General features: G+C 40.9%; 1 protein-coding gene across 1 annotated transcript in view; it reads right to left on the reverse strand.

The window, feature by feature from the left end:
• Positions 1-24,052, reverse strand: part of SPTBN5 (spectrin beta, non-erythrocytic 5) — a 367,667-nt gene that overhangs the window by 297,531 nt on the left and 46,084 nt on the right. The window contains exons 9-15 of the mRNA XM_073608935.1: positions 22,066-22,298; positions 18,291-18,444; positions 16,011-16,211; positions 9,705-9,911; positions 8,363-8,545; positions 6,310-6,462; positions 3,629-3,759 (exon numbers count right to left, since the gene is read on the reverse strand). Of these exons, the coding sequence (XP_073465036.1) occupies positions 3,629-3,759; positions 6,310-6,462; positions 8,363-8,545; positions 9,705-9,911; positions 16,011-16,211; positions 18,291-18,444; positions 22,066-22,298 (1,262 nt within the window). The remainder of the gene's footprint in view (positions 1-3,628; positions 3,760-6,309; positions 6,463-8,362; positions 8,546-9,704; positions 9,912-16,010; positions 16,212-18,290; positions 18,445-22,065; positions 22,299-24,052) is intronic.

Raw genomic sequence — 24,052 nt, forward strand, 5'->3', positions numbered from 1 at the left:
AAGGCTCGCCAGAACCGGGACACAAACTGACTACCCCTGTCTGAGACAATCACCTTGGGTAGCCCATGTAAGCGAAAGATCTCCCGAGCAAAAATGGAAGCTAGTTCCTGAGAAGTGGGCAACTTCTTAAGTGGAATACAATGACACATCTTTGAGAACCGGTCAACCACCATAAGGATAACTGTGTTGCCTTGGGAGTTGGGCAACTCCACAATTAAATTCATAGCCAGGTGGGCCCAGGGCCTCTCTCCATTGGGTATGGGTTGTAGGAGGCCTACTGGAAGGTGTCGTGGAGTCTTACTCTGAGTACACACGGAACAGGCAGCTATGAAGGCAGTTACATCAGCACGTAGACTAGGCCACCAGCATAGGCGTGCGCAAGGGGTGTGCCAGGTGTGCCTGGGCAAACCCTAATCCTGTGGTTGGCATCCCACCAATGACTGGTAGGTGACAGGTAAACTGCAATCCTTCCTTGCTGACCCTCAGAACCTGGACAGGAGAGGCGGTGGGGTGGAGTTTAGAGGAACCGATCTGTATTTTCCTCCTGCAGCAGCTGAAAGTAGGCTTCTCCTCCTCTCCCTCTCATCAACATTCAGCTGCCGCAAGAGGAAAATACAGGGGATCTGTACCAATATATGCCACCCCCCGCCATCCCTCCTTTCCCTGTTCCTCTTCCTTCTGTTGCCCGGGTCCCCCTGTGTGCTCCCTGGCTCCCCCTTCCTCCCATTGTTTCAGGATGGAGAGCAGCGAAGAGGTCGGTAAATATGTCAAACGCATATATTAGTTGGAGCTTTGGGGTGCACACCCTACTGCAATAGGCTGCGCACACCTATGGCCACCAGAATTGTTGGGAAATGGCCCAAACGAGTTGATTCTTACCAGGGTGGCCAGCTGCCTTAGGAGAATGGTAAGTCTGGAGCACGGCAGTACGAAGACACTCTGGGACAAAGCAGCGGTCACAAGGTTTCTCAGGAGGAGCATCGTTAATAAATTCCTGGAAAACTGCCAGGGCATTACAAAGGCCAAAAGGAATTACGAGATACTCATAATGGCCTGTTCTGGTATTAAACGCAGTTTTCCACTCGTCGCCCTCCTTAATACCTCACGAGACTGTAAGCCCCTCTCAGCTCAAGCTTAATGAAAAATGTTGCTCCCTTGAGGCGGTCAAATAACTCTGTAATCAACGGAATCGGGTAGGCATTTTTAATCGTGAAACGATTGAGACCCCTATAATCAATACAAGGTCTCCTCTTCTTCACAAAGAAGAAACCAGCACCAGCAGGAGACGAGGATTTGCAGGTGAAACCCCGAGAAAGTGCATCTGCAGCATACTCCTCCATGGCTTTATCCTCCAAGACTTACAAAGGGTAAACCTGGCAACGAGAGGGAGTGGCAGGTGGAGTGTCTTGCATTTGCAGTGGAATCGAGTGCTTTGATACAGAGGCAGCATCAATGAACAGGCCTGAGTCGATTAGAGCCTGTATCTCAATAGATGACTCAGCCCAAGAAAGGTTGACCGAAAGCAGGGGTTTATCCTTCTGGATAACTGGGGACGACACAACACCACCTAAGGTCTGTCCATGACAGGACCTCAAGGTTCGGGTGTTCTCAGGACAGGTAGGACAAGACTTCAAAAAGTGACCTGCCTGGCCACAATGAAAGCACAATCTCTCCCTCCTCCTAAAGGCTCTCTCATCTGCAGAGAGATGCGTGAAGCCAAAGTGCATGGGTTCATCTTCACTGACCAACTCGGTACCAGGAGGCATGGGAGGTGAGGGAGGCACGGGTGGGACTGCAAAGCTCGTAGGCAAAAGTACAGGAGGCTTCCGCAAGTGCTGCTTAAAAGAAAGTCTTTTCTCTGAGTCTGGAGTGAATGAGGATGGAAAACGAGATCAAGCTCTTCAGCTCAGTGGGTATATCTAGGGCTGCTGGAGATGGTTACTTGTGATGTGACCAAGGCGAAGGCAGGAATGAAGTGAGCTGGAGATCTTTAAGTAGGCGGTACTGACAAGCATATCCACAACAGCTGGTTAACTGTGGAGAGAGATGGGAGCTGGCAATTAGCTGACAGCTGAGCGGCCAGCTCAGAGAAGGAAGGGCTAAGCCAGCCCTGACACCCCCCCCCCCCCCAGCTGGCTGGCTCTAAGGCTGAGAACCGAGCGATCAAACACCACCAATTGTTCGGTTTTCAGTGCTCAGTGAGCAGAGAGCTGGTGACTGTCAGTCACCCTCTCTCTGCTCTGCCCCCCCCCCGTGCTCACTGAAATACTGTGGAGGGGGTGGGAGTGGCTAGCTCAGGATCTCAGCAGTTCACTGAGAGGCTGAGCCAGGTGCTGGTCCAGAGATCTGGGTGGATCCAAACCATATGGTCATGATCTTTCCCCAGCCTGGGCCGGCTCTTTGACGACAGCCAACAGTGGGCTTCAGCCTGCTGTCTGCTGAAAATGGGTCACAGGAGTGCAGAACAAACTGCACGCCTGTGATCCACAGGAGAAGTACAGCCAAACAAACTTTGGCTGTACTTCTCCTTTAAACTGGGGCTTAGTGAGAGTGGGAAGTTTAAGACTAAGAAGCATAAACCAAGGCAAGAGACAATTAAATAGGGTTTGTAGAAGCTTAAACGTTTTGGTCCAAAATCTGCTCAGCATAGGACAGGTCCACCAGATGTGCATTACATCCCCTACAGTGTTACAACCTTGAAAACACAGATTGGTAAATGAGGGATGACAGTGTGCCAATCTGGAAGGAAACATACCACAGGGTTACAATCTTAAATGTCAATTCGGCCATGGTTATGTTTATAGAGCATTAGATGATCAAAAACTAAACTTGTAGCCATTCTTCCTTATTTTTGGTGCACTGGAGGTTACACTCCCATTTGAAAGCATGTGTGGTAAGTATATTTAATTAAACAGTTAAGCCTGCGATAGGTGATGAAGATCAGTTTGGGGTAAAAATGTATATGGTAGCAGATGTGCTAAAAGCAGATAGTTGGGTGGTGAAGTCCCTCTTAGCAAGCACCGAGGTAAGCCAATACTTGCTTTGCATATAGTATAAAGTAGTACAAAGCTTCCACCTCTACCCACTGAGGGGCTTCTTCAGATGTGAATAAAGATACAGCTGGGATAATTTGTACAACTGTAAAATATTTTGAGAAGTTAGGAAGTTTAAGTCCACCTTGGCATTTTTAAGCCCACCTTGGCATTTATGCATTGTGCATTTGGAGACACTTGGTTGAACTCCGATCTTTCATTTCAGAATTCACATGTGCAAATGCCTAGACTTTAGGTTACATAACAGGCACAGAATCATTATAGCACATTTTCCAGGAGATGTAAGTATTTCGGTCCATGTTTAACTTGTTAGATATCTTTCACAACAACTGTTAAAATAGCTTTAGGTTAACATTTTGATATAGGAATGCTTTAAAAATAAGGTCTAAACAGATATAAAATCCTTCAACCAGTATGCAATACAACTATACAAGTCCTATTAGAATGAAGAAATGATCTCTAAAGTCTTAAGTCACTTGAATGTCCTTATGATGGCATGATATTATATAGAACATAGCTTCAAAATCTGTTTTGTGGATTCTACTTTTGGACTACAAAATACACAAATGATGTACCTATTGCTGATATTTTTTTGTTGGTCCTGAATTTCCTTCTTCTTGTCAGGGGTGCTCTTGGCCAACTTGTCAGCCATGCTGTTGATCTCATCAAGGCGAGCTTTGCCAGCTGCGAGATCAGTTAGAAAGTTCTGCAAAGGAAGAGCATCTTTTTAAACTTTTAAAGATAAACCCTGGTATGAGAATTTCAGGATGAAAATGGGTCACACATGTATACATGATTTTGGCAGATGAATACATAGCTTAGCGCCAGCTTCTTTAGTTTTCAATACTTGAAACATGTTCAACAAATAGATATGTTTAGTCTACTGTGCCAATACAATTTAAGATGTTTAACACAATGTTCTTTTGTAATTGGGAAAAAAGGGGTACATGTATCATGATGATACTAGACTTCTGGATATGACAGAGACAGATATGGCTGTGTCCTTTCAAAAATTAAAATTTTTGGATAAAGTTAGACTTTGAAATCAGCTTTAGTACAATAAATTAAATTCCAGAAATCTCCTACATACCAAAATTTCACATTAGGTTACTTTGGTATGCAGATTTCTGGAATTGTCATTTAATGTACTGCCTATAATTACATATAAGCTAATTTCATAAATAAACCGCACTGCTCTAAACCTTCATAGACAAAATTTAAAGCATAACCATAACAGACATGCTCTAGCAATACAAAATAACATTAAGGTTATCATATAAACAGTGAATAAATCCTAGTAAAAAGTCACAGATAAAAAAGTGCTTGTGCAGTAGACATGTGCGCCTTCAATAAATTTGTTTTGTTTCGTTCCGTTCCGTTTCGTATTAAAATTAATTCGTAATTCGTAATTCGTGTCCGAAATTCAATTTGGATTCGTACGAATTACAAATTTTCGTTAGGTTCGTAAACTTTTTGTAACAATAACGAAAGTTCGTTATGATAAATTTATCATTATGAGGGGCTCCCACCATCCCTGTGCTGTGCTGACTTCCTGGGGTTTTTAACTTTTAGGTTCGTTAACTTTTCGTAACAATAACGAAAGTTCATTATGATAAATTTATGCGAAGTTCGTAAACGAAATTTCATATTTTGTACAAGATTCATATGCATAAAAATTCGTATTTTGGATCCTCACGAATGTACGAATTTTCAGACATTTGTACGAATTTCCGATTCGAGCGAAACTAATCGCACATGTCTATTGTGCAGGTGTAAAGAAAACAGGGGCTCCACTTCTCAATGCTTCCAGTGTTCCCATACAGACAGACACTCATCACAAGTTGTTGACCTACTATGGCTAGTCAGGTCAGTAGCGCTTGTGTTTGGGGATATACCCCTAAGTCTCCAATGGCTTGGCAATGGATTTTGCTTTTCGGTGTTTGCGGCAGTCTTATTCATTTTATTTTATTTAATTCACTTCTGTTGGTTTGATAGCGCAGATTACGTCTCATATAATTAATATGGACAGAGACTAACGCTTCCCTGCTCTATCCAAAATAGAAGCACATTTTGCCTGGAACTGGGTTTTAAAAATAGATTTATCAACTGTACACACATGTATTCTTTTTACATTTTAGACCCCTTTCTCACTGGCCAAGTCTGCCAGCGGATCCGCCTGCTCAGCAGGGGGTCTTTCCCCTGACCCCTGCTGAGCATAGATAGATCGGATAGAAATTTATTTTATTTCCGTGTTCGCTCAACTGAGCGCACACGGATACAGCCCACTGTTCTTTATGGGGCTGTAGGATGGAAACAGACCTCCTGCCCATTTCTATCCGATCCGAACCCCTGGAGGGAAGAGGAACGGATCCCCATTCGTCTTTTTTTAGGTGCGTCAGTCTGAAAAAAGCCTCATGAATTTTTTTTTACTTGTCCACAAGTTCTTTTGTACATAATAATAGTTTTATCAAAATGTTATTTTGACAAACTGTGTAATAGTAAATTAGCAATAAGAATACAATATAGCATTAGAAATTGAATATTTATCTTAATAAAAAAAAAAACAAGGTCAAAACAGAGTACTAGGATATAGGATTTATTAACTGTAACAGAATCAGTCAATATAAAATACCCCAAGGAACACGTTGCTTTGGATTTTGATATCACTATCCTTAAAAAAAAAAATACATACATAATCAATCAATAAAAACAAGCATGAAAATCACTTTTAACCATTTATGAAGATTGCTATGCTGTTCACACACAAGCTGATCTGGCACAATTGAGTCTTTACAGCAGCTGGTCCACTCAAAAGCATATTTGGTCACCCACAGTGAGGCCAAATCTGACAGATTGGGTTGTCTGCCTGGGTGCTTTGTGACAATATGTATTGGAGGACAACAAAAGCAATTGTGATTTTCTGTTCCATTCATATAATATCCCAATGTAAATCTCTTAAGTCTTTAAGATAAGTCTGTCTTATAATACTCATTATCAGAGTGCAATGTTTTGCAATAAAGACCACCAAAGATCAAGAGCAGCTTGATTCTTTACTCCACAAAAGTAGAGAATCAAATGTTTCAATGCACCCATATTCAGATTTATAGGTGTTATTTTTAAATTACCTATTTTCTTTTTGCCACAGAACAATAAACCAGCATAACAAATAAAAAATATTAAGAATGAAAGAACAACAACACTATGTTCATAATTACAGGCCATTTAAAGCTTGCATGCATTTGTACATCATACATACCTCATATTTCTGTTGCATGACCTCTACATTGTCAGGATTTGGCTGAAAAGTCTTAAAAATATTCTCCTTGTCATTCATCCAAGACTGGAACTCCCCACAGGAACTATAAAACTGATACAGCTGGATCATTTCTTCCAAAGCTTTCCTTCTTTTCTACAAAACAAAACGTAGGACCAGTTTATTGGCACTGAATGACTTTGTATGCACCCTTTCATATTATATAATAGTACAGTTACTGCTGAACATAGAATGACAAGTTTGTAAAAGAAGAAACCAGACCTCCTACATAATGTGCAGAAAACTTAGGTATATCAAGAAAAATGTAGGCAATAACTAGCCAGTACATGGGAACTAACTCATCCATTATCCACTCAGATATCATTTGGTCAGGATAGATAATCTAGTGGTCCAATGTGCTGATCGAGGAGTCCTGTATGATCTAGGAGTTGAGCAAAAGGACTAAATATTTGGACTATAAAAGAATAGCCATGTGTGAAACTGTTCAGAAATTCTTAAAATCACCCATGACTCCTTTTCGTTAAGCTGGTCATACGTGGTTCAAAAAAACGGAACAAATTCCCCCATCAACACATTCAAGTGAATAGGGGAATCCTCCACGGTGTGCTATTGTATTCCGACAGAATACACAGATCAGCGCTGCAGCCTATTGCCCGCAGCACCGATTGGGTGGCTTTTATCTGACAGGAAGGTTAAAAAGGACATTGATTGGTAAATCAACTTCTGCTGAACCCCAGTGGCCACAAATGGATTGAAATTAGTTTTGTCCCAGCTGAACCAGCTGAATTTTTATCCATGTATGGCAAGCCTTAGAAACAACTGAAAGATACATTTAAAAAAAAATGTTTTAAGGTATGCTGTGTGGATGGGAAAACGTAACAAACATCCAGTGAGATTTTCTCAAATTTGACTGCAAAATATCCTTTAGGTAGTGTTGAAAATAATATAAAATTGTTAATGAAGAACAGATAAATAAAGGCTTTGTTAAAAGAGATTGCAAGTGAGTGGGGCTTGACTTAAAGGGAAAGCTCCGCATGTTTGCACCCTTCATTGCCACATTGGGCACTTTTTGGGGGGGAGCGGGTACCTGGTTTTGACAGGTACCCACTCCCACTTCCGTCTCAAATCACCGCTGCAAACTGAGCTGGAAACTGAGCCCTCCTTCCCCCGCAGTCTTCTGGGACAAATCACAGGTACGGAAGACAACGGACAATTCACAAGAAACAATGTGACTCATCATGCACAGTAGGCTGCTACCCTTATGCCCTGTACACACGATAGGATTTTTCGATGGAAATGTGTGATAGGACCTTGTTGTCGGAAATTCCGACTGTGTGTAGGCTCCATCACACATTTTCCATAGGAATTTCCAACACACAAAGTTTGAGAGCAGGCTATAAAATTTTCCGACAACAAAATCCGATCGGTTAAATTCCGATCGTGTGTACACAAATCCGACGCACAAAGTGCCACTCATGCTCAGAATAAATTAAAAGACGAAAGCTATTGGCTACTGCCCCATTTATAGTCCCGACGTACGTGTTTTACGTCACCGCATTCAGAACTATTGGATTTTCCGACAACTTTGTGCGACCGTGTGTATGCAAGACAAGTTTGAGCCAACATCCATCAGAAAAAATCCATGGATTTCCGATTGTGTGTACAGGGCATTACTGTTACCCTTACTAGAGATGCTTGCGTCTGCACCTAAAGCCAATTGAAGAATCAGCTTAGGTGAGGACATCACGGGATCCCTAAGCAGGTAAGTGTTCTTATACATAAAAGTCAGCAGATACAGTATTTGTAGCTGCTGGCTTTTATTTTTTTTCTGAAGGAGCCTGGAGCTCCTCTTTAAGAAAGTACAATGCCTTTGCTCAAAATGCCTCAGTGTTATATCCTCCTGGCCTTTATTTAATAAAACAGAGAAGTATTTGATGTAATTTCTTAAATGCAATGTTGCAATGAATGAATAGGTATAGTTGTATCTAAAGGAAATTGAAAAATAGATAGTGAAGGGTACGGCCATTTTTGGCACCTTGGCAAATTGCTGAATGTTGTCATAAGAAGATTCTATTTGCTTCTGTGTTGTTCTTATGTTCTCTGGAGTCATCTGGGGATCTTGTCTGGACTCTTCAGTCTCCCTATGAGTGTATGACCTTTTCTGTGGCCGAATCCTTTCTTGGGTTACCATGGCAATCACAGGTTTCTTTTCTTGCTGCTGTAAAAATTACATAGACGTTATTCTATGTGAAGTAAAAGCATAGGAATTATCCGTAATGCATAACACTCCAACACTTCACGATAAAGCTTTTTTTATGACTAAGTGCATGCATTTTGGTGTGCTGAGGCTCCTTGTCTTAAATAAGCCTATATATTTTAAACTGGTTCTCAATTGGCCTCATTGCACCAAAAGAGGCACTTGCACTATTTATGCCAAATCATTGCACCACAAAGCACAGAGCATGCACATATGTACCTTGTGGTGCGCTACAGTACAGTTGTGTTTAAGATATATGTATACATGTATTTATTGTGAATTTACCCCATTTCAGAGGTGTAAGTGGGCCTTTATGGTTATGCCAAAAAAATGCGTAAATATAGCCATATCCAAAATGACAATAACTATAGAATATGGTATTTAAATATTAATCCCATATTTACCCTATGCCAATTTTTACGTTGTTTTTTTTTTATTATTATGCTTCTGATACAAAAATACATTTATTTTTAACAACCCTAAAGCTGAGTATACTAGTAGAATAAAAAAAAATGTACAAAAATTCGTAGGAAAATATTTGCAAACGTTTTCAGAATATTTGAATGTCGTTTGAAAGTGGTTTAAGATTTTGATTGCTTTTAATATTCGAGTTTGGAATGAATGAACTCCAGCAAACAAAAAGCACATACACTCATGCAAAAAAAAAAATCTATCCTGAACATACAAACATAAATTTGACTCTACTAGTGATTAGAAAAAGAATGAACAATCTTACATTGAGAAATGTCAAACAAAATTCTACTAGTGAATACTCAGGTTTAGCTATGGCCATATATGCCCACACATTTATTAAATAAAAATAATTTTCATATATGTTATTTTCCACATTGTTCTAACCAACTAAAACTGTGATATAATACACAGGATTGAACCAAATGGAGACCGTGTCAAACACTCTGGGCAACAAAGCTTGTTTTAGTCAACAAAACTGCTGATAGGTCTTGAACTGAGGGGGAATGGTGCTTATTAATTACAGGCAAAATGTAGAAAACTTTTTGAGTGAGCATTATAAAATACAATACACTTTACTGGTGCCACTAACTTTTTAAACATTCAACATTTAAAACATTGTATCACTCTTATTATACAGCACACATACAATCAGTGGTGCCTTGCTTGCTACTGTCTCAGCCTGGTCTCCAAGCCGTCGTACTTCCATTCCATAGGCTGCAATTTCCTTCTCAAGACGTAGGTGTCTCTGTAGTATTGCCTCAGCACTGGACTCATCTTTGCCATAGTCCTCATTGCTCAGGAGAGCAAAGTGTTCTCTTAGCCACGAATCTGCTTCATTAGCATCAGCAAAATACTGGATGATAACAGAGAGGTATATATAAATTAGTACATATGTTGTGTTATGTTTTCAATCACTGTGCTTATATTAAAACAGAACTTCACCTAAAATGGTCTCTACTACTTTTTGATTTTTTCTTTTCTTGAAGTGGGTACCTATTTCTGACAGTTACCCACTCCACTTCTGCCCAGATCACCTAGGCGATCCGAATGGAAGTTTGCCCCCAACCTTCTGGGACACCACACAGGACCCAGGAAGCTGCACTATTGCACATGCGCAGTAGGAAGCAGGCTGTTAAGGCAAATGATGATTCTTATGCAACTAATGGTCATTCTCCTGAAGCTACTAATTATTCCCGTTCAGCTAATGCTTGTGCACTTGTACCAGATGAGATCAGGCTAATGTCCAGTGTGCACTGATACTTAGGCGCATTTCTGTGCTGCCTGCCGAATGCTAACTGCTGGATGTTCTTCAGTTTCCCCTGATTCGTATTCCTGTGTTCCTACTTGTGCCGACTGATCTTCTGTTTCTGACTAGGCTTGTTCCTGACCTTGCTATGTGGATTCTGGATTCTGACCTCGGCTTGCCTCTGACTATTCTTTGCCCGATCTCCTGGTGCTGACCTTGGCTTGCCTCTGACTATTCTCTGCCCCATCTCATGGTGCTGACCTTGGCTTGCTACTGGACATTGCTCTGCCTGCTTCCCTGGTACTGACCCCGGCCTGCCTCCTGACTACGCTGCTCTCTCACATTGTATGACCCTGGCTCACCTTGGCTATGTCCCTGACCGTGGCAGTCACCTCCTATCAAGCTACCAGCACCCATGCTTCTTTGAGACTTGTACCTCTGTCACCACATTCAGGGGTGATCGGACCAGAGCCGCAAGGAAAGCCCTCTCATCAACTTGGCCTCCAACCAAGGTATGTGACACCCGTTATGTTGTTTATGATTCCCGCCCTGCATGGCGAGGTGTGTTTTTATTTTATGTGTGCAAAAACACAAAGCGCTGTGATGGTTATTTAAGGAAAAAACAAAAAATGAAAGATCAAATAAAATTGTGAGGCTGCTATCAATAAAGAGTGTTCAAAATCTCTAAAAATATATAAATATAAAAGGTTGAAGCGCTTCACTGTGTGATCAATGGAAGTGAAATAAATATGTGTATAGCCCACACAAAAATACCCAGCTAATGTGCAATAAAAAATGCAGCCAAAATAAGTAGCCACACGTGTTAGAACTAATAGAGAACTAAGTCAAAATAAAAATAAATAATAGCTATCAAACCATAAATAAATATTAAATATTAATTAATACCAAATGATTATAAATAGACACACTGATGGTATAATATAAATATCTATAAAGACAGAACAGCCGATTCAAATGAAGGATAAAATGTAGTCCCAATGTTAAAAGTTCTTAAATTGCTTAATTGGAGTACTTGCTTGTTAGTCCTGACCGATAGTGTCATTCAGCTCAAACCTCATAAGATGTGGTTTTCAGCGCCAGGCATCATATGTAAAGCAAGTAAAGAAAAAACTTTCATTGCGCAATGCTCTGAAAACATGGTACACCAGCAAACATGCTATGAGATCCACTCACGTGCGCCCCTTTTTGGGAAAGACATATGCAGATGTGATTAGCAGTCAGCCGCCAAGGACGAGAGTAGGATCGCTGCAGTTCACAGCCACACTGACAGACTGCACAGTGCATCCTAGGCTCCTCCCACGCTCTCGTCCTTCATTTGAATCGGCTGTTCTGTCTTTATAGATATTTATATTATACCATCAGTGTGTCTATTTATAATCATTTGGTATTAATTAATATTTAATATTTATGTATGGTTTGATAGCTATTCATCCGGTTTGATACTCCACTATTTATTATTATTATATTTTTTATTCATTTTGACTTAGTTCTCTATTAGTTCTAACACGTGTGGCTACTTATTTTAGCTGCATTTTTTTATTGCACATTAGCTGGGTATTTTTGTGTGGGCTATACACATATTTATTTCACTTCCATTGATCACGCAGTGAAGCGCTTCAACCTTTTATATTTATGTGTTTTTATTTTATTTCTCTCTTTGTACTATACAAAAACTAATATAAAGAAATTTGCAAAAAAAGGTATGTGACACCCAGGAAGTCACACCCACCCCAGAATCTGCTGAAGGAGAGATACGGTATATGTACATTTATTTACAAAGTAAATGACAGCATTTGTCATGCACAATAAAAAAAAAGGACATATGCAGTAGATTACAGTAATACATGCACATTTTTCTTTATTTTATTCCTCTAAAGTCCCTCAAGTACAGGAAAATACATGTTGATCTGCCAGAAATGCATTTGGCTCTGAATGTCTTATTGTGGGCTGACAACACAGCATTTTGTGGACTTAGTGGTGTCAGCCTTGCCCATTATCATTTGCTGAACTACTCAAGCACTCCCACTGCCTTCTAGTTCCAGGTCATAGGCACCACTGACTTGTAGCCCAAAATAAGAAACAAGGGGCTAAATAGTATCTTTGAGGTAAAAACATGCAAAGAGCACAGGACACAGGGCAGCTCTTTACATGAACAACAGGTATTTTTTAAAAGCATATATTACTATACTATATTTAACAGACCAAACATGAGAATGAAGGGAAAAAGGGGGGGAAACTGTTTCTAAACCCCCCCCTTCCCTCATGGGACTGTGGCAGCTTCCCCTCAAGTGGGGAGGGTGGGAAGGTCTCCTATAGGTTGCCTGACCTTTGAGAGTTCAGGTGACCTCTTGTCTCTGGGCAAAATCTGCAGTGTTTCAGGAAGAAAGGGCTATAAAAAGAGGGTTCCAAGCCATCTGAGAAAAGCCGCCTCAGTAAGCATAAGCTGTGGTGTTCCCTCCCTCCGTGGCCATGTGGTAGTGTCACCTTAAGTTAAGGGGGACAGTTTTATAAAAGCCTGAGCTATAATGGCTGGCTTTTTTGGAAATCATATGTTTAAGTAAAGTGGTTTATTGGAATCTCATGGGTATATTATGCTGTTTGAATGTCCTGGCTTGAGCCGTGGTGGCTAAGCTGGATTGTGAGATAATTAAACATTCGATTAAATGATTGAAAGTTTTATTTGTTATTTAACCACTTGCTTACTGGGCACTTAAACCCCCCTCCTGCCCAGACCAATTTTTAGCTTTCAGCGCTGTCGCACTTTGAATGACAATTGCGCGGTCATACAACACTGTACCCAAATGAAATTTTTATCATTTTTTTCTCACAAATAGAGCTTTCTTTTGGTGGTATTTAATCACAGCTGGGGGTTTTTATTTTTTGCTAAACAAACAAAAAAAAAAATCATGTTTAATAGTTTGTTATAAAATTTTGCAAACAGGTAATTTTTCTCCTTCATTGATATGTGCTGATGAGGCGGCACTGGTGGGCACTGATAGGCTGCACTGATGGGCACGGAGAGGCACAGATAAGGCGGCACTGATAGGCACAGATTAGGCGGCACTGATGGGGACAGATAAGGCCGCACTGATGGGGACAGATAAGGCGGTACTGATGGGCACAGATAAGGCGCCACTGATGGGCACTGATGGGCACTGATGGGTGGCACGGATGGGTGGCAAGGATAGGTGGCACGGATGGGCACTGATAGGTACCACTGATGGGGGGCACTGATGGGCGGCACTGATGGGGGGCACTGATGGGTGGCACTGATGGGCAGTGATGGGCGGCACTGATGGGCACTTATGGGCACTGGTAGGTGACACTGATGGGCACTGATAGGTTGCACTGATGTGGGTGCTGATGGGTGGCACTGATGTGGGTGCTGATGGGTGGCACTGATGGGTGGAACTGTGGGCACTGATGGGTGGCACTGTGGGCACTGATGGGTGGCACTGATTGATGGCACTGTGGGCACTGACGGGTGACGCTGGTGGGCACTGGTAGGCGGCACTGCTACCTATTGCTGTGTCAGAAGATCACCGTGATCGGGACTGATGTCCCTCTCACGGCCGCCGGTGATTGGGTTTTTTTTTTCCTCCTCACGCTGTCAGCGCGAGGAGGAAAAATAGCCGATTACCGTCTCTGTTTACGTCACATGATCAGCTGTCATTGGCTGACAGCTGATCATGTGGTAAGGGGTCGAGACCGACCCCTTACTCTGATCTGTGATCAGACGAGTCTCATAGACTCGCTGATCACTGAGCGCACCGCGCGCGCCCTGCAGGGGGCGCGCAGGCCGCTCGTGCACAGGACGACGTCAATAGGTGTCGTCCCGCCAATTTAGATCCGCGCTGTTGCCGTCATTTGGCAATGGCCCGATTCTGAAGCGGTTAAACCAATAATAAAACTATTTTTATCCGGTGGTGTTTTATTATTTATTCTAAGGGTACTGCTGCTTGCTGTCCAGTGTTAACTTCGTCAACTAAAATATTTTCGTCAACTAAATTAATACTATTTTAGTCAACTAAAATACGACTAAAACTAAAATGGCATTTTAGTCAAAAGACTAAAACTAAATTGAATTGATATTACATCGGCTAAATCTGTGTCTGTAGGGCATGTTCAAACCTTAATACCATAAATAATAAATATGTTATTAGATTTTTACTCCAGGAGTATATAACATTTGTCAGTTCTAAAGAAATAATGCATTCAAATTGAACTAAACCCATTAGATTTTTGTTGACTAAAATATACTGGAGATTTTAGTACGACTAAAATACGACTAAAACTAAAACAACTCAGATGATTAAAATATGACTAAAACAAAAATGGCATTTTAGTCAAAAGACTAAAATACAAATAAAACTAAAATAGCATTTTAGTCAAAAGACTATAACTAAAACTAAATCGAAATTTGATGTCAAAATTAACACTGTTGCTGTCCCATATAGGAGAAGTTCATTTTTTCGTTTTTACATACACTTTAACCGATTCCCGACTGGCTCCTGTGTATATACGGCGGCAGAATGGCTTTGCTGCGCTAATTGCCGTATATATACTGCGGCCCCTTTAAGAGCCGTAAGGAGGCGCACATGCGGCCGCTGCATGGCGAGGGACTTGATGTGTGTGGCTGGTGGCCGCGATCCCTGCCGGCCACCCGCGATTGCGGGCACGAGAGCAGGAACGGGGATTTGTGTGTGTAAACACACAAATCCCTGTCCTGTCAGGAGTGGAGAAACAGATCGTGTTGTCCTAGTAAGTAGGAACAACGATCTGTCTTCTCTCCCAGTCAGTTCAATCCCCTCACAGTAATAACACACCTAGGGAACACACACTTAACCCCTTGATCACCCCCTAGTATTAACCCCTTCCCTGCCAGTGACATTTATACAGTAATCAGTGGCTATTTTTAGCTCTGATCACTGTATAAATGTCAATGGTCCCAAATTAGTGTCAAAAGTGTCCGATTTGTTCGCCGCAATATCGCAGTCCCGATAAAAATCGCTGATCGCTGCCATTACTAGTAAAATAATAAATAAATAAATAAAAATGCCTAAAATCTATTCCCTATTTTGTAGACGGTATAACTTTTGTGCAAACCACTCAATATATATTGCGATTTACTAAAAATATGTAGAAGAATACATATTGGTCTATACTGTGCAAAAAATTTGAATTTATTTATTCATATATTTTAATTTGAATATTTATTATAGCAAAAAGTAAAAAATATTGTGTTTTTTTTTTTTTTCAAAATTGTTGCTCTTCTTTTGTTTATAGCGCAAAAAATAAAAACCGCAGAGGTGATCAAATACCACCAAAAGAAAGCTCTATTTGTGGGGAAAAAAAAGGATGTAAATTTTGTTTGAGTACAGCGTCACACAACCGCGCAATTGCCAGTTAAAGCGGCGCAGTGCTGTATCGCAAAAAATGGCCTGTCAGGAAGTGGGTAAATTCTTCTGGGGCTGAAGTGGTTAAGTACTCATTCATCAGTACATTCCGTATATTAAACCTTTTTATTTTTTCATTTCCTGATTTTTAGCATGAAATTGAAGACATGCATTGGAAGTAAAAAGTCCTTGAAAAAAAAATGTTTTCAGCACTAGTTGAGATAAATGTAAAGTAACGTATGTCTGTGTTAATGGTCAACGCTTGAATATTTTTTGGAGTATAACTTACCTGTTTGATCAGAGCTGCCATCTCCAAGCGGATCTTACTTCTTTTTACTTCATCCTGCAGCTCCAGCCACTGCTTCTGGAGATGGTCCATCATTTGCTGAATGGTTTTCTGGTCTGTGTAGCTCAGCTGGCACAGTTCCTTCCCATTCCTTATTACCTTAGCCAGAATGGGTTGATGAGAATATATCTCGGCTTCTAAAGCCTAAAACAAAACATACTGTTAAATTGACCACACAGGAGGAGAAAGGAGAGAAATTTGGATATGTTCTTATTATTGTCTGTGTTTCTGAACTGGTATCACATGGATAAAAAATGAGGAGAAATTTCCCCAGTGGAATCGTAGCCAACAACAAAAACAGAAATTCTATCTAAATGGCTAGAAGTGGGTTTTTAAAAGGGAAAGAAGGGATGGAAAATGAAGAGATGAGTAGCAGGGAAGAGGACCAAGTGCACGGTTTTTCAAATCACGTTTTGTCGTAAATGTACATAAACAGCTGTGACAGCAAGATGGATTATTTCTAAACTGGCCATAAACATCTGGTCTGAGCAGTCCTCATTCCCTGTGCAGTAGGAAACAAAATAAAGAACAAGGCCTTTGTGTAGGGTACCCAACAGCTAGGCAAGCAAATTATCCAAATAAAAAAATCACATTTTGTTTAAAGGCACCTCACTGCTTTGCGAGTTCAAGACTCAAGAGTTCATGGACAAAAGTGTATATGAAAGCAAACCTTTCCTTTTAAAGTTGGTGTGGTGAAAGTTTAGACACTTTTTAAACTTTTTATTACAGTCTATGGGGTTGATGTACTAATGTTTACCACATGCGATAAGGGTATTTTGTCACTCGTTTGCATAAATTAACGCATGTGGTAAATTACCCACTTAAGGACCGAGCCTCTTTTTTTGACACTTGTTGTTAACAAGTTAAAATCATTTTTTTTGCTAGAAAATTACTTAGAACCCCCAAACATTTACATATTTTTTCAGGCACCCTAGAGAATAAAATGGCAGTCACTGCAATACTTTATGTCCCACCATATTTGCGCAGCGGTCTTACAAGCGCAATTTTATGGGGAAAAAAATACATGTTTTTGAGTTAAAAAATAAGACAACAGTGAAGTTAGCCCAATTTTTTTCTATATTGTGAAATATAATGTTATGCCAAGTAAATTGATACCCAACATGTCATGCTTCAAAATTGCGCCCGCTCGTGGAATGGCGACAAACTTTGGCACTTAAAAATCTCCAATGGCGATGTTTAAAAATGTCTACAGGTTACCAGTTTTGAGTTACAGAGGAGGTCTAGAGATCGAATTATTGCTCTTCCGCTAATGATCACAGTGATACCTCAAAAGTGTGGTTTGAACACCATTTTCTTATGCGTGCGCGACTTACGTGTGCGTTCGCTTCTGCGCGCGAGCTCGGTGGGACGGGGCGCTTTAATTTCTTTTTTTTGAAGTAAACGTTTACAAAAGTGCAACAATGGAGTATTACTCCAGCTAGAAGTGACCTCTTGAAGTAGCCACTGTAATACTTTTGGTTATACAGTATACACCATTATAACAGGTTAAACTTGGATAGGAACATGAAAAATAAATAAAAATGTTTTTAAAAAATTATAAAAAAATATAGTCCAGTTTTCTTTAGTTTCAACATTATAAACCTAGGCAGCAGCACAGATTGGGCCAAAAACATAGAAAAGAGCACTTTCAACAACTCTAGTAAGCCATACATTTACAAAAAAACACATTTTTATGATGTATGGCTTGATGGATTTAGTAAAGGAGCTTGGATTACCAAGCATCAGGAGACATAAACTTGAGAAGGTATTTCAAATTGCAATGCCTTCAAATACAGAGTACTGTAAAAAAAATTAGAATAAAAAATTGTTTTTTGCAAAAGAAAAATAACAAACATGTTAAAAAGTAAAATATTCTAAGGAAATTACCTTAAACAACCCTTAACCACTGACACGTGCGATCAATTACGACATGAGAAAATGGGGTAGTTGCCGAACAATTGAAAAAATACCCATGTTTCATGCAGCCAAAGCTAGTGTCATTTGCTATTGACATGCTGACCGTTCATCCTGCACTCACAATTGAGAACTGTTAACAAAGAGTTGGCCAACAATTTCTAAAACAGCATACTGACTTTAATGAGTTTTTTTATTTCTGAGGTCACCTGCTGAAATTGCTTGTACCACTAAATGTTGAGCATTATTTAGTGAGACAAATTTTGGATAATTTTCCTTAGCTGCTCTCATTGTAATAGGACTATGTACCTTTTGCTTGGCTATAGACGAGGTGATCTGACTCAGATCTGTGCCCGGGTCAGCCAGTCTCATTACTTGCCACTTCTCGTTAATCCAGGAATCTTCCTCTCCACAGTCTCTAAAGAACTGGTACAGCTTCAATGTCTCCTCCAGTCGTGTTCGCCTAGAATAAATGACAGGTGTTATGTACATTTCCTGTGCATTAGTGATAGAATGGAAAACTCTCCCATATTTTTAATGTCTTTAAAACCCAAATTAATTTTTAGCTGACATTGGCTAAATGCAATCCAAGTGCATAAAATGAAAAGGTGTTCAAAACCTTGCAATTTGTTTAGAAAGCAGCCACAGCCTAAGTAGAAAAATGTGTCCCATGCAGACAATAAAACCCTTGACCTCTTTATGGAAGCAGTGGTCTCTATACAGAGGCCTGACACACTCCTGATGCAGCGTACACACGGTCGGACTTTTCGACCGGACTGGTCCGACGGACCGAGTCTGGCTGATAATCCAATCGTGTGTGGGCTTCATCAGACCTTCAGCAGACTTTTCCAGTCGAAAATCTGACGGACTTTAGATTTCGAACATGCTTCAAATCTTTACGTCGTAACTCCGCCGGACCCAGAAATCCGCTAGTCTGTATGCTAGTCCGACGGACAAAAACCGATGCTAGGGCAGCTATTGGCTACTGGCTATCAACTTCCTTATTTTAGTCCGGTGTACGTCATCACGTACGAATCCGTCTGACTTTGGTGTGATCGTGTGTAGGCAAGTCCGTTCGTTAAAAAGAAAAAGTCGGAAGTCCGTCAAAAGTCTGTTGAAAGTCTGGTCTAAAAGTCCGCCTGTGTGTACGCAGCTTCAGTCATATCTAGAGCTCTCCAACCAGCAGGGAGCTTAAGCTTTATTTATAGGCCTGCCTCAGCAGGGGGGTTTTCTAGACTTCTTCAGAGAGAACACTGCTTCCACAAAAAGGTCCCATTCTGCAGCTGCTGGCAGAAGACAGGCTTTTCTTTTTATTTAGGCTGTGAACTAAATCTTTGCACACTTCTTTTTTTGCCCCTGTAATGTGTTTAGCTCATTTATACAGAAGGTTCAGTTGGGTTTTGTCCCTGCTTACTTCAGATACTTCCTGCCTTTTTCAGTACTAGTAAGCAAAAAATTACTATTATATGCAGCATATTAAAACTTTGTGTCTTTTCTCTAAATCTTATCCCACGTCTCCCAGCAGTTTGTAGCAGTATTGCTTCCTTTTCTCTTGAAATAAAATATCTGCATTTTCCCTTTTCTGACTAAAACTGTAACTTCCTGCCTATACTACATAATACTTTACTGTCCAGAGCTGCCTATAGACTAAGGCCCCTTTCACACATCCCGACCATTCGTCTATTTTTCATTCATCCGTTGATGGATGAAAAACGGACATCAATGCATTCCTATGGAAAGACGGATGACAACGGATGATCATTCATTTGCATCCGTTTTCATCCGCTTCCGTCAACATCCACTTCCCCGCTGACAGCTGAATGTAAAAAAATTGCGAATAAAAAAGCGTGGGGTCCCCCCCAGGTCCATACCAGGACCTTTGGGTCTAGTATGGTTTCAAAGGGAACTCCCCCCACCAAAATAAAAAAACTTGCGTAAACTTCCATACCAGACACTTATCCGAGCATGCAGGCAGGTCAGAAGAGTGAGGGGATGAACGAGCGCCCCCCCCCCCCTCCTGAACTATACCCATGGCTATATAAGAGATGCCAGACAGCAGGCGACAACAAAACAGAGGAAGACAGCCACAGAAGAAGAGCGACTTTTTTTTGCGGGTAACCGGCGGCGAGGAAGAAGACAGCAGTGGGAGAAGACAGCAGCAGGAGAAGATGGAACCGGGAGAAGACTGCAGCAGGAGAAAATGGAACTGGGAGAAGACAGCAGTTGGAGAAGACGGCAGTGGGAGTAGATGGAACCGGGAGAAGACCGTAGCAGGAGAAGACGGCAGCGGGAGAAGACGGCAGCAGGGGAAAAAGGCAACGGGAGAAGACGGCAGCGGGAGAAGACGGTTCGGGGAGAAGACAGCTTGGAGCTATTTTTTCATTAAGGACTTGTCAAAAATCGGCTCTTGTCTTTTTTTGCATTTCACTGCTTTTTGGGGTGAATGGGTAGGGTTACGATGTAACTGATACCCATTCTCATGAGGGGGCCTGGATCTGTTGAAGTGGCGCTCGCTCCTCCCCTCCCTTTCCTGACCTACATGCTCGGATAAGTGTCTGGTATGGATTTTGGGGGGGACCCCACGCCATACTTTTTTAAAACTTTGGTGTGGGGGGTCCCCTCCGAATCCATACTAGACCCGAAGGGCCTGGTATGGACCTGGGGGGACCCCACACCTTTTTTTGTGATTTTTTTTTTGCCTGCAATTATTTTTTTACATTCAGCTGTCAGTGGGGAACCCCGTTGACAGCTGATGACTCATCGGTTGTTAAGGATGCTGTGGCCGGCTTCACAGCCCCCTCCTTAGCAACCAGCTATTTGCAGTGTTTGAAGTTCAGTTTAGTTTCATTCAAACATGAATGAAAACTGGATGAAAAACTGAAGAGAACGGATGAAAAACGGATTAAAAACTGATGAATACTTCATCTGTTTTGACGTGACTGAACTGATGAAATGAACTATCTGTATGTGTGAAAGGGGCCTTAGGAGACAAAGCAACCACTGTCAGGACAAGCTGTCTAAGGAGCATTTTAAGCAATCCATATGGTTGTAAAACTGGCCCCAGAGAGGGGCAGGGAATGAAAGAGGTCAACACAAGCACGTGAAGGAGGAACAATAGAATTTTTAACTATATCACTAGTAATGTTGCACCCATGCTGCGTTTGCATGAGTACTTGTGCAAAAGTTCCTATACTAAAACCAATACCTTTGGTTGTCCAGTCTGGTGTGATTTAGTACATTTTTAAAAGTGTATGACACTGGAAATTGCACCTGAACCAGACTGAAAATCACCCCTGACTGTTTTTAAAATCACACTTCAGGCCAGCTGCACCGGCCGTGCTTGAAATTGCGCTGTAAACCCTGCCCCACACATATGTGAGTCCAGGCTAGGTATCAGTGATTGGTTTCGGCAAGTACTTGAGAAAAAGTTTTGGTACTCATACTTGGTCTTAAAAAACTGGCATCGGTGCATCCTTATTCTCTAGCGCCCTTTGCAAACAGACATCTAGGGACACAAGATCATTGCCCATTTGTGCAAGCTGAGTCAATATAATGGAGTCTGGTGTGCCCAGTGCGAGCAGAGATTGGGCTTGTACTGGATGCATCTTGAAAAAAATAAAAAAATATATACATATTATTTTTCCTTCCATCAAGCCTACCCTGCCTTCAGCTAATAACCATTTTTTCTATTTCTCCCATCAGTTCATCTCTCACAGTTATTACCTTTTGTTCAACCAGCCTCTCCCTATTACATTATAAGCTTCCCAGGAGCAGGGCCCTCCTAACCCTCTTGTATTGAATTGTATTGTTGCTGTATTGCCTCCCTTTATATCGTAAAGCGCTGAGCAAACTGTTGGTGCTATATGAATCCTGTATAATAATAATAACAATATTAACAATTTCACTACCTTCATTTTAGAGAAACCGTTGCTTATCTGGCTTAGGAGAAAAAAAACACCTTCTGAACCAAGTTTTGGCATTTGATTTAAAATTAACCAAAACTGTATTGAGCACTATTTTTAATGTTACAGGATTCTATCTGATCATTTATAAAAAACTATTTTCCCACCATCAGAACACTTACCGAGACTTGCTAAGGGACACCAGCGTTTGGTACAGCTGACGCAAGTTATTCTTTTTTGTCTGTAGGACATCTGTGTTTCCTGATTTACTTTTGGGTATTTTTTCTGCTCTGTCCAAAATGTTTTTAACAGTCTCCCCATAAGACAGAATTTGGGACTCAATTAGATTGTGCTCCTGAACAAAATATTCCACTTCAGGGAGTTGCTTCCCAAACTCCTTTGAGCCAACCAGTTCCTGAGGAAGGAAGGGAAATAGTTTAAAGCATAACTATAGGTAATCTTTTTTTGAATGGAGTGGAAAGGGGTTAGGATCTCTGTCAGGTTTTTATCGCTGCCTGTATTGTCCTTAAGAAGATTCACTCTCTCTAGTTGTTCTGTAAACCAACCTCACCAAGGTGAGTTGCTACCAGAACAGAAATATAAGGGTAGTCATCCAATGGGGACACTTGTTCTTGTGAACAAGTGTCCCCAAGTGTCTCTAAGAGGGCATTTCCTTTATATTAGAAAGATATCATCTCACCAAATCTTCCTAATGAGAGACAGATGGCAAAAAAAATATGGTTTTAACCCTCCTCTACTTTCTCAAAAATAAAAAATAAAGTTTGGGCTTCAGATATACCTTAATGAGGTCAAACAATATCAGTTTAATTTCACCCAGGTATCAGAAAACCTCTATAATTGTTCTTACCAGAGTTGTAAATCACAAGAGTTACTAGTCAGTGAATGGACACAGTTATTGCATGGAAAATTATACAACCTACTGTGTACATCTTTATTTGAAAACTAATTTTAAAAACGTTAAAATAATCAAACAAAGCAATTTTGCAAAAAACATTAGTAGGAAGATTACTTGCAGTTAGAAGGGAAATGTTGATGTTTAGAAGACACATTTAGTTGCACAATTCTATTTATATAGATAGACCGCTGTCTTATACAGAGTAACGATATTGAGAAGGGAGGAGCGTCCGGTGTCTAGAGTGATAACATACTTGATGAAAGAGTCATAAATGTATTGAGTTTATTATTTAAAACGTACAAATCAAGCGTTTGGGGAGGAATTTGCCTCCCCCTTCTTCAGAGGCTGCCTCTGCATCAACACAGCAGACATTTGCTTTTACAAGAGTTTCAGGTACCTCCACGGAGCCCACCCATCTCCGTTTACAACCATAACCATCAAGCCCTCAGATAAAGGGGGCAACATTGTCCTTATGGACAATGAAAAATATGTACAGATGTATACCAAAATTGATTGGTATCGACCAGTAAGGACAGCAATCATTGATACCTTCAATGATTTGTTTCATTATGTTCTATTTGCTTGTTTTTCTATTTGTTTGTTGACAATGCATTTTATAATAATTGTATTTCCAAACAATTATGGAACTTTGTTCGTACTTCTTTTCCTAGTACAGCTACATTTTATTCGCTCCCAAAAATTTATAAAAACGAACTGGATCCCCCTGGTAGACCCATAATATTGGGTAATGGTGCTATCATAGGCAACCTGTCTAGATTGGTGGACGAACACCTCAGACCATTTGTCTTTGCCCCACCCTCATACGTCCGTGATACAATTCACCTTTTACAAATAATTGAGGGAGTTCACGTGTCTGGTGGCAACATTTTGGCCACTATAGACATGGAGGCCCTCTATAGTTCAATGTCGCACTCTAGAGGGCTTGCATGCATTCGTAGAGTGCTATCTCAAGTCAGCCACCATGAGGAATCCTTCAATGCGTTCATACTACTTTCTCTTGAATATATACTCAAGCATAATGTTTTTTCATTTGATGATCAACATTTCCTCCAGGTGCAGGGAGTAGCCATGGGCACCTGTTGTGCCCCTGGCTATGCTAACCTGTATCTGGGAGAATGGGAACATACCATCTTTGAAGATGAGGGTCTCTCTGTGTACCTGTGCCACATTGTTATGTGGCACAGGTACACAGATGACATCTTCATACTTTGGGATGGACCTGAGGAACTACT

The sequence above is a fragment of the Aquarana catesbeiana genome, linkage group LG13 (assembly GCF_042186555.1).
Source record: "Aquarana catesbeiana isolate 2022-GZ linkage group LG13, ASM4218655v1, whole genome shotgun sequence".
NCBI lineage: Eukaryota > Metazoa > Chordata > Amphibia > Anura > Ranidae > Aquarana > Aquarana catesbeiana.